General features: G+C 37.0%; 1 protein-coding gene across 1 annotated transcript; it reads left to right on the plus strand.

Moving 5' to 3' along the window:
- Positions 1-589: 589 nt before the first annotated feature.
- On the plus strand, positions 590-1,150 carry LOC122150227 (keratin-associated protein 13-1-like). Its single transcript, XM_042781336.1, has one exon. It carries the CDS (start codon positions 635-637, stop codon positions 1,148-1,150), a length of 516 nt encoding a protein of 171 aa, XP_042637270.1. The 5' UTR covers positions 590-634.
- The last annotated feature ends 11,099 nt before the right edge of the window (positions 1,151-12,249 follow it).

A 12,249-nucleotide genomic window follows, 5' to 3' on the forward strand; every position in this document is an offset into this window, starting at 1 on the left:
CTCTGTTTCAATTCAGCCTTCTTGAACCATTTTGTCTTTAAATGTTTATCTGGTTCCTTGTTATTTTAACCATTTTTTCCTTATATTATTCACATCCCTCCATTGGATGTGAGAAGCACTGTATGATAGCATTTGAAAAATGGAAAATAAATTTAAAGAATGTTAATTATAGGTGACATGTAGAACTATTCATTAAAGGGACTCTTATAAAAACAGTCATGGCACTGACTATTTGACATAGTAGAACAGTGACAGAAAATATCCTGAGCAAAGTAGGAGCAGCTACATACAGGTTGATGGCATGGAGGAAAGGAGGGGCTTTCCTGGCCTTGATAGGTTGAGCATTCTAGTCTTACAAACTCTGTTGTAGAAATTTTTATTGGCTTTGTATTGTAACAATAAAATTATAGAACCCATAAAACCAAGATGTGGAAAACTATTCAAATGTAGTTGCAATTATAGAGAAGATTATAAAATTATGCATATGCAAATCAAGGAGACCCATGTGGAGAACAAAACCCTGCATTGTGCCACACCCACTGGTGAGAGTATACAAGTGGTCCAGTCTGAAAGGTAGCATTAGAATTCAGAATCTTCTCCCTGTAACTCAGTTGAACTCACATCTCTTATCAACATGTCCTACAACTGCTGCTCTGGAATCTTCTCCTCATGTTCTCTCGGTGGCTGCTTTCACTACCCAGTCCCCTCTTGTGTTTCTTCTTCTCCCATGAACCTGGTTTACAGCACTGATTTCTGCTCTCCCAGCACTTGTCAGTTGGGTTCCTCTCACTACAGGGGCTGTCAGGAGAAGTGCTGTGAGCCCAGCAGCTGCCAGAAGTCCCAGGTGGTGTCCATCCCCTGCCAGACATCCTGCTTCTGCCCAAGGACATCCAGGCTCTGCAGTCCATGCCTGATGACTTACACTGGATCTCTGGGCTTTGGCTCCAGAACCAAATGCTCTCTAGGCTATGGATGCAGAAGCTGCTACTCACTCAGCTGTGGATCCAGTAGATTCAGTCCCCTGAGTTATGGTGTCTGTGATTTCCCTTCCTTGGTGTATGGCTCCAGATTCTGCTACTCAAACTACTTTCCTTCTATGAGCTACCAGTCTTCTTGTTACAGACCAACTTGTAGATCTGGCTTATATTGATCAACTTGTTGAATCCCAGATCTTTTGTGTAATATGTCTGGTTTATAATTAGATTTCCTATCATCTTCACTGTTTTCATTATCATCTCTCCTCATACTTTCTGATCATCTTCTTACTTTTTCTCCAGCCACCAAGTAGTGATCAAAAAACTGTCTCTAACATATGCAAAATTTAATGAATTATTCCATTGAATTAGTTAATGGAATTCATTAATTGAATGAGGCAGGAGATGAATTAATGGACTACTTATTAATTATATTGAATTAATGTATTATATTAATGAATTAATGGATGAATTAGTATATTTATTATTGATTTGTTTTATTTGCAGTGGACAAAACTAATGGTATCAATTAATAAATTCATTCATTCTGGTATGCAAATCTGCTGTTATCTTTGTTATGTTGTCATATTTTTGTTTTGTTTGATTTTAATTAGATAACATTTTGTTTTGGGGTCAGTGGTGGGTCAGTGGTAGAATTTTCACCTTCCATGCTAGAGATGTGAATTTGGTTCCTGAGCACTGCATCCCATGTGCAACCATTATCCTTCTGTTAGTGAAGACCTGTGTGTTGCTAAGATGCTGAATAGATTTCAGGGGAATGGCCACACTAAAATAAGCTAGGAAGAAAGTTCTGGTGATGTTTTCAAAAATCAGTCAATGACGAGTAGCAACTGGGATCTTAAAAGCTTGCAAGCAGCCAACTAGATAAAACAATGAGTTTCTCCTTGTCCAGAGAAAAGAAGAATGAAAAAAACCAAAGATTTAGTTAGGACCAAAGAAATAATCCTAGCGGCTGGTACACCATGTGACCTGCAGCCTATATGACTATGAGACCAGAAGAACTAGACGGTGCCTGGCTACTACTGCCAACCACTTCGAGATAGATCTATGTAGGAGATCCTGCATAGAGAGGCAGAACAATGTGGAATAAAACTCAAAATCATTTGGAGAAAAAAAAAGGTAGGGGGACCAGGTTTGCTGGTCTGATAGAGCCTGGTGGAACCATTGAGACTATGGCTCCTGGCTGCCATTCAGGTCTGGAATAGAGCCCACACCTGTGGCTTCCAGCCAGGCAAAACACAGGCATGTGAGTTGAACATTTACCTGGGGTGGATTCACTCCTTGGAGAGAACAATTGTGAGAGAAGGAAGGGCTTTTTATGCATAGTGAGACAGCTTAGGGGGCGGGAGTGCATGGAGTGATGGACACAGGGAAGAGGTAGCTGTCAGGAGGAAGTGGGAGGGGAGCTGTTGCATTGTGATGAATTGTGGTCAATTTCATGAGACAGGGTTATGTGAACTGCTGTATGGAAAGTGAATTTGATCTGTAATTTTCACCAAAATCACAATTAAAAAAAAAATCAGTCAATGAAAATCCTATAGCTCACAAGACTCTTATCTACAACAGATTATGGGGATGAGGCAAGGCAGGGCGGTATTTTATTCTTTTATGGCTGGGTCACCATGATTTGTGGTGAGTCAATGTAAAATTATGAGAAAAACAGGGATAAAGGTCACTATTATGTTGGGAATAAGCTTTGAAAAACTAAGAAAGGGTGATTTTGAAGCAATTTTTTTAGGGCTTGAGATATTTCTTTCTTTAAAAGTGGTAGTTCCTAGAAGTCATTAATTTTCATGTATAGACTTTATATGGATAAAAATCTCAATATATATAGTATATTTCAAGGAATATGGGACTTTGATGTTTGATGACAAAAGGAGAAAAATAAGAAATATGGAAGTTACACCTGAGGGGGAAAAGGTTTAGGTTATAAAGAGAATTTCTTATATAATTTTAAATAGTTTCCTTTGATTTATTTAACATTGTATAGCACAGTGAACCATATCTCTTCAACTCATTGACAATACAGTATAAAATTAGTTTCTTTCCATGTGTTCAAGGTGGAAGCAAATTATCCTTGGTGAGAATTAATGAAGTTTAGGAGGTTTGATTTTCCACCTTCTAGTATCCAAAATTCACACTGTAATGTCCAGAGACAAAAAAACTTTTGTATCAACAGAAATTATTGTTTCATTCACATTCCAGCATAAAATTGAAGACTTTATATATATATATATATATATATATATATATATAGCCATTCAGAGATTTTAAAGGCCAAATATTTCAGAAAATAATAACATGCATATGTATATGTTGTTGTTAGGCACCATTGAGTTAGCTTCAAGTCATAGAAAACTTATGTACAATAGAACAAAACTGTACAATCCTGTGCCATCCTAATAATTGTTGCTATATTTGAGTCCATTGTTGCATCTACTGTATCAATCCATTTCATTAAGAGTCTTTCTCTTTTTTGCTGACCCTCTACTTTATCAAGCATGACATCATCCTTTGCCTGGGACTTGTTCTTTCTGATCACCTGTCCTAAGTATGTGAGGCAAAATCTCTCCATCCTCCTAAGTAGGATAAACTCTTCTGTCTTCCTTATTTTTTAATTTAATTATTATTATTTTTTTTTTGGTATTTGGTACTAGTGATACTGCAATGTTGTGCATATGATAGTATTTGCCTCTGTTGTATATATCTTTTGTGTACATTTCAGTGTCTTTCCTTTGCCAGGGACTTGTTACTTCTGATCACATGTCTTAAGTATACAAGACAAACTCTCACCATCCTCCTTCTAAAGAGGATGGATTCTTCTCTCTTCCTTATTTTGCTTTCTGTCCTCCTTATTCATTGTCCAGCTTTCGCAAGCATATAAGGTGATTAAAAACACCATGGGTTGGGTCAGGCACAGCTTAGACTTCAAAGCAACAGTTTTGCTTTTTACATTTTAAAGAGGTCTATTGTAGCAGATTTGATCAATGCAATACATCATTTGATATCTTGCATACTGCTTCCATTGGCATAGATTGTGGATCTAAGTAAAATGAAATCCTTAACAACTTCAACCTTTTCTCCATTTATCATCATGCTTCTTATTGTTCCAGTTGTAAGGATTTTTGTTTTCTTTATGCTTTAAAAACCAAACAAAAAAGTAATTAAAAAGACAAGAAAGGAAGAAAAGACCTAAATGGATGTCATAAGGGACTCTGATATTTGCCTTTGAATGGAGAGTAGCTAAAGCAAATAGAAGAAATGATAAGATAAAAGAGTTGAACAAAAGATTTCAAAGAGGAGCTCAAGAAGACAGTCAATTATTATAATGAAATCTGCAAAGACGTGGAGTTAGAAAACCAAAAGGGAAGAACACACTCAGCATTTCTCAAGTTGAAAGAACTGAAGAAAAACTTCAAGCCTCGAGTTGCAATATTGAAAGATTCTATGGCAGAGTAATGTGTAAGGCACTTGACTGCTAACCAGAAGGTTGGTGGTTCAAACCTATCAGCCCTTCCTCGCAAGGAAGATGGGGCAATCTGCTTTCATAGTGATACAGCCTTGGAAACCCAAGGAGAGGTCGCTGTGAGTCGGGTTTGACTCGATGGCACATAACAACAACAACAACAACATGGGCAATATATTAAATGATACAGGAAACATCAAAAAAAGATGAAAGGAATGCACAGTCATTGTACCAAAAATAATTTGTCAATGTTCATCCATACCAAGAGGTGGCATACGATTAAGAACTAATGTTATTGAAGGAAGAATTTGAAGCTGCACTGAAGGAATTGGTGAGAAACAAGACTTCAGGAATTGATGGAATACCTGTTGAGATTTTTCAACAAACAGATGCTGCACTGGAGGTAGACACTCGGTTATGCCAAGATATTTGGAAGACAGTTACCTAGCCAGCTGACTGGAAGAGATATTTGTACCCATTCCAAAGAAAGGTGATCCCACAGAATGTGAAAATTATCAAACAATATAAATATCCAACCCCCCCAAAAAAAAAAAAAAAAAAAACTCACAGCCCTCATGTTGATTCAACTTATAGGGAATCCTTGGCTTTCCAAGGTGGTATCTCTATGGAAGTAGATTTCCCAGTCTTCCTTTCAAGGAATAACTGCTGGGTTTGAACCACCAACCTTCTGGTTAGCAGTCAAATGCCTTAGGCACTATGCCACTACTAAAATCTTGTTGTTGTTGTGTTATTATGTGCTGTCAAGTCGGACCCAGCTCATAGCGACCCCTCCTTGGGTTACTGAAGCAGTATCACTATGGAAGTAGATTGCCCTGTAATCCTTCTGAAGATAATTAAAAAATGGTTGCAGCAGTATATTGACAGAAAACTTCCAGAAATGCAAGCTGGATTCAGAAGAGAATGTGGAACGAGGAATATCATTGCTGATATCAGATAGATTTTGGCTGAAGGTAAAGAATGCCAGAAAGAAGTTTACTTGAGTTTGTTTGACTATGCAAAAGCATTTGATTGTGTGTATCAACAAATTCTGGATAACATTGAGAAGAATGGGAATTCCAGAACACTTAATTGTATTCATGAGGAACCTGTACATAGACCAGGAGGCTGTTGTTCAGACAGAACAAAGGAATATTTCATGGTTTAAAATCAGAAAGGGAATGTGTTGTATCCTTTCACCATACTTATTCAATCTATATACTGAACAAGTAATCCAAGAAGCTGGACTGTGTGAAGAAGAACATGACATCAGGATTGCAGGAAGATTCAACAACCTGCAATATGAATATGACACAACTTTGCTTGCTGAAAGTGAGGATGATTTGAAGCACTTACTGATGAAGATTGAAGACTACAGTTTGCAGTATGGATTAAATCCTTACAACTGGACCAATAAGCAGCATCATGATAAATGGAGAAAAGATTGAAATTGCCAAAGACTTCATATTACTTGGTTCTATAATCAACATCAATGGAAACAGCAATCAAACCATCAAACAACGTATTGCATTTGGCAAATCTGCTGCAAAAGACCTCTTTCAAGTGGTTGAAGAACAAGATGTTTCCTTGAAGATTAAGGAGGACCTATGCCAAGCCATGGTATTTTTCAATCACCTCATATGCATATGAGAACTGGAAAATGAACAAAGAAGACTGAAGAAGATTCAATGCTTTTTGAGTTGTGGTGTTGGCAAAAAATACTGAAAATACCATGAACTACTAAAAGAACTAATAAATCTGTCCTGTAAGAAGGGCACAGAATACTCCTTGGAAGCCAAAATGATCTGACTTTGTCTCACCTACTTTGGTCATGTTGTCAGAAGGGACCATTCCCTAGCGAAGCATATCATGCTTGGTAAAGTAGAGGGTCAATGAAAAAGTGGAAGGCCCTCAACAAAATGGGTTGACACAGCAGCTGCAATGTTGGGCTCAGGTATAGCAAGGATCATGAGACTAGCACAGGACTGGGCAATGTTTCGTTCTGTTGTACATAAGGTCACACTATGAGTTGGAGATGATTTGATGGCACCTAAAAAGAACAACATACTAAAGTATAATCCATACTTCAAGCTATAATCTTTGATCTTCCTCAGTAGGTGCTTCAAGACTCTTCACCTTCATCAAATAAAGTTGTGCCATCTCTATATTTCAAATTGTTAATGAATCTTCCATTAATCCTCAAGATGCATTCTTCTCTATACAGTGCAGATTCTTGGATTATTTGCTCAACATACAGATTGGATGAATATGATGAAAGCTTACAACCCAGAAGCACACCTTTCTTGATTTTAAAACTTGCAGTTTCAACTTGTTCTATTGAGTGATTATCTCTTTGCCTAGGTACAGTCTCTGCATGAACACAGTCAAATGTTCTGTAATTCCCATTTTTTGCAATATTATTCATAATTGGTTATAATCCACATAGTAGTCAATAAAACACAGTTAAATATCTATCTGGTATTCTTTGCTTTCAACCAATCCATCTGGCATTAGCAAATATATCCCTCATTTCACATAATCTTTAAAATCTGGCTTGAATTACTGGTAGGTCCTGGTAGTTCCTTGTCAATATACTGCTGCAAGCATTTTTGAATTATCTTCAAGAAAATTCTACTTTTGTGTGATATTAATGATATTGTTTGATAATTTCAGCATTCTGTTGGATCATCTTTCTTTGGAAAAGGCACAATATGGATCTCCTCTAGTCAGTTTACCAGGTAGCTGTCTTCCAAGTTTCTTGACATAGACATGTGAGCACTTCTAGCATTGCATCCATTTTTTTAAGCATCTCAATTGATATTCAATCAATTCTTGGAGTCTTGTTTATTGTAAATGCCTCCAGTGCAGCTTGGACTTCTTCTATCAATACAATTATTTTTTGATCGCATGCTACTTCCTGAAATGGATGAATGTGAATCAGGATTTCTTGCTACAATAACTCTTTGTATTCCTTCCATCTTCTTTTGATCTTTCCTGGGTCATTCAATATTTTGCCCATATATAAAAAATATTGCATATCAGTCTTGAATTGCTTCTTTAATTCTTTCTGCTTGTGAAATGCTCAAATTGTTGTTCTTTTTTGGTTTTCTAAATTTAGGTCTTTGCATATTGAATTTTTAACTTTTTTTATTGAAATATAATTTATGTACAGTGAAAGTGAAATACACAAAACCAAAGTGACATGCATATTTTATTGTATTACTTTACCTTGTCTTCTTGAAGCACCCTTTGAAATCTTTTGTTCAGCTATTTTACCTCATCAGTTCTGTTTACTTTAGTTACTGCAAGTTCACTTGCAAGATTCAGAGTGTCTTCTGATACTTATTTTGGATATCAGAGATCTTTATCTCTGATAAATGACCTTTTGCTTTTTTCATGTGTGATATCCTTGATGTCATCCGACAAAGTGTTTGATCTTGATGGCATCCCACAATTTGTTTGATCTTTGGTCATTAGCATTCCATGCATCAATTTTATTCTTGAGATGGTTTTTAGATCTGGATGGGAATTTGGCTCAGTGAATTGTTTTAATTTACTTCAGCTTCAACTTCAACTTCCTTATGAACAACTAATACTATACATACATAAAATATAAAACTAATAAATATATGTAAACACAATGCTTAATTTTTTTCCTATATTATTTTGAAAACTTTTAAGTCATGATGGAATTCTTGAGTTACACAAATGGTTAAGTGCTTGACTACTAGCTCAAAATTTGGCAGTTCAAATCCAACCAAATGCACCTGGCAAGACAGACTTAGTGATTTGCTCCCAAAAGTTCACAGTCTTGAAAAGTGTGTGGAGCACCGTTACACTCTGAAAAACTTGGGATTACTGTGAGATGGAACAGTCTTAATGGCAAATAACAACAAAAAGTATCATGAGGAAGATACATTTTATGAATTACAGATATTTTTCACATAAGGAAATGGAGACAAAATCAATCAGGGATTTGCCACAGGTCTTGTGAGGAAGTCAAAATCCTAGTATTGTTATCGATGAGAATGAATATGAGAATCAAAGAAACAAGCAGTACTGATGAGAATAAGGAGAACTTTGAGAACATAAAATATAATGAATAAAGCATAGAGGTATAAAGGAACTTGTGGTAAGGGAATTACTGAAAATTAAGATAACAAGTAATTATTGTTTATATTGTATGACTATGGGAAATGAAATTAGACATATGTAGCAGATAAAATCATTTCTTCACTTGGGTGTTTAGAGTTTTGGATAATATTACACTTAGGTTTTATCTTTTCTCATTCATATTACAAAAAGTGTCCTCTGACAAGTCACTCTCACTTTATTTTCTTACCTTTGTAAACATTCTTAAACATTTTATAAAATCCCCATTTGTAAATATTTACACATATAAAATAATATAATTATATTTATATATTTTAGGTAAATTTATGTTGTTGTTGTTGTTATGTGCTGTTGAGTTGGACTTGACTCATAGCGACCCCTCCTTGGGTTTCTGAAGTCATATTGCTATGGAAGTAGATTTCTCAGATTTACTTCTGAGGAGTGGCTGGTGGGTTTGAACTGCCAGCCTTCTGGTTAGCAGTCAAGTGCCTTAGGCACTATGCTACCAGAGCTCCTGTTTAATGCATATTTTAGCATAATATAAATTATAGAATATAATAAGTAATCACACCTATTGCATCCTTACTGCAAAGAAGGAAACAAAGTACTTGTTAGGCCTCTTTGGATTCTGGAATGAATATATTCCACATTGAGAAATATCCTTCTAGCTTGGATATCCAGGTTTAGTTGGAACCAGAATCAAGAAAAGATTCTGCAGGTTTAGACTCAGATATAAGAATCCATGTGGGTTTGGCCAAGCAATCCATCAGACCATATATTGTTGTGGATATCTGTGGTTAAAAGAAAGAAAAGAACACACACAGTGTACTATTTTCATGATCACTTGTACGTTTGATCCACTGTTGTGGTCATTTCACTGAGGGTTTCCCTAATTTTCATTGAAACTCTAACAAACATCATGCTCTTGATTTTATTTGATGATGTATCAAAGTAAGTAAATTGAAATCACAACATCCTAATTTCTAAGAATTATTTTTGGCTTTCTTCTAAAACAAATTTGTTTACCCTACTAAGTCATCAACTCAGTATATAGCAATCCATTGTAAGATGGAAATAGTTATCCAGGTGAGGATCAGCAGAACCAGAAAATGTCTGCATGAATACATAGCCCAGACCCCCATGTCACTGACCAGCATTGCACAAGCACCTCTCAAGCTCACACTTGTGAGCATATTGAGTGCTGTATATTACTAGCTGGAAGAGGACCAAAAAAAAAAAAAAAACCCTACATAAAGATAATCATCTTCACTATGGGCAGAGCTTTAAACAGACCAACTGATTATCTACTTTGTGTAGAAGGAACATTGGCCCCAATTGATGATGCATAAAAATTTATGAGCAGTGGCAACTGGTGAGACCAACTAAAGCTAATTAGAAACCAGTAATAGAAAATATTGGAATATCTAAGGAAGTAAATACACATTTAGAGATATATGAATGGGCATAGCTCCAATTCTGGAAAGATAAGCAAATGAATAAAGTGGCCATGGAGGCTGTACATAGGACCAATAGCATGAGCTACTAGTACTAGGTTGCAATATTGACTGCTTAGGAGCTCTGATGGTATAGTGGTTAAAGTATCTGGCTGCTAACCAAAAGGTCAGTGGTTCTAACCCTCCAGCCTCTCCACAGAAGGGAGATGAGACAGTCTTCCTTTGTAAAGATTTAACACTGTGAAGACCCTATGGCACAGTCCTACTCTATCCTATAAGGTCACTATGAGTCTCTCTCTCTCTCTCTCTCTCTCTTTTAGTGCTTCCTGTGAATGTACAATATATCATCAATAAAAGCTAAACTGAGATCCCAGGATGGCACTATTTCTCAAGGACCCTGAAGAGTGATTCATCCAGACAGTGATACCCTATTTAGGGTATCTAGCTGCTTTCCCTTCTTACATATCTCACTCATCACCACTGTCCAGTAGCTTATGGAACGTTTGAACCACTGCAGGCAATTACTCACAATGTAATATTCAGTTACTAGATCCACTTCACAATGAATACAGTTTGGAGTGGGCCCATGACCATAGTATCCATACGTTTTATGAAAAACCACACCACCCAATGCTGCCTGCCTGACAGAGCTTTAGAATATCTTACTGAAAGAAAAGACAAGGGTCAGCATTGAGGCAATATTCTCAAAGGATGGGACCTATAACTTTCAATGACCTGTTTACGAACTTTGTGCTTCCTATTGCTACAACTTTGGAATCTACAATGACAGTAGCCTTAGCCCTCAAAGGCAGACTGACCAAGAGACACATCAAGGATCTCATTGAACAATAAGCCATGGCTGCTGCTTGAGTAGTTTGGGCTCCTTGTTTGCAAGAAAAGGCAAGGGGGAAAAAAAAGGATACCATAAGCTCACCTTGAGTAGGAATGGGCTTGACAGCAACTAACAGCTAACAACATCTCACCTCAATTAGTAGAAGATGTTAAAGCTTCTCTTATTTAATGTGGGTAGGAAGTTACACTCAGAACTCAGATGATCTACCTGGGTGTTTCTCAATATTTCCTTATCAAATTTTGAATGCAATTAGTTAAGTACAGCATCTGTAACTGGAAAAATGGTTTCATTTTCAGACTCAGGCATCTGAGGAATAAGGCTTAGATAACACTACTAAAAAGACACCAAAGTTAATAGTGGTAGTAGCTGAAGTTGAGGAAAAGCTATAGTGGATAGTGAGGGAGACAAATGTGTACCAGTTGCAGACCCAAGAACAAATGGAGAAAGAAGAACTGCATTTCTTTGCACTAACCTCACTCTATTAAGGAAGAGAGGCCTACCAGAGCCATGAAGGATCTGTCTCCTACACATACATATGTGCTCTATATAGGTGCAGAACATGTAGACAACTCTAATGTGACAAAAATCAATATGCACTACAACTAACATCATTCTTTAAGAAAGAAATGGTTGCATCCCCACACTGTACCTTTGTACATCGTGAGAATAAGGAAGTAGGGGCAGTGGGCCAGACATAAAAAGTAAGACAAAGTGCCACTATTACGTCAAACCTCTGAAGGGGTCTATCCAATGAAAAGAGCTGCAGTCCAGTAACCTTCTCGAAGGGTTTGTTTGGGTCAAAAGCTCATGTGCTTGAGTCTCCAGATGCTCTCAGACAAGGAAAGTACACTGTAGCTGCTTTCCTTGTCATGGCCTTTTGAGAGAGAAATCCAGAATCCTGTTCATTTGATTGATCACAGATGGGGGACCCTTGCTGTGATAGGTTTAGTGCAACAGGGCTTCCATGTTTAGAAACTGCTACTGTTGTCACTGCTGCCCCCACCCTCCCCACCACCCAGAACTCCTGTCTGCCTTTTCTGTATTTAAAAAATGCTTAAATGATAAAAAGAAAGAAAGAAAGAAATAGTTGCTCAGCAGTGACAAGTAGTTACATTATAAGCTCTCTTTGTTGACTTCTCTAGGATTTGCAACAGTTTTTGAGGACAACACTCTTTTCAGGACAGCCCATGGACACTGATGGAACTCCATGGTAGAAATGCATAGGCATGTCTGCTCAATTCAGGATTCCTCTATAGAGTGATATTTGCTCAGAAACAACCTGTTGGTCAGGTAGACATTTCTGGTCTTAATCATTATGAAGTAGTGCCTAAGGCATTTGACTGCTAACCAGAAGGCTGGCAGTTCAAACCC

Source organism: Orycteropus afer, unplaced genomic scaffold, assembly GCF_000298275.1.
Source record: "Orycteropus afer afer isolate SDZICR_OR568_19922 unplaced genomic scaffold, OryAfe1.0 scaffold00108, whole genome shotgun sequence".
Lineage (NCBI taxonomy): Eukaryota > Metazoa > Chordata > Mammalia > Tubulidentata > Orycteropodidae > Orycteropus > Orycteropus afer.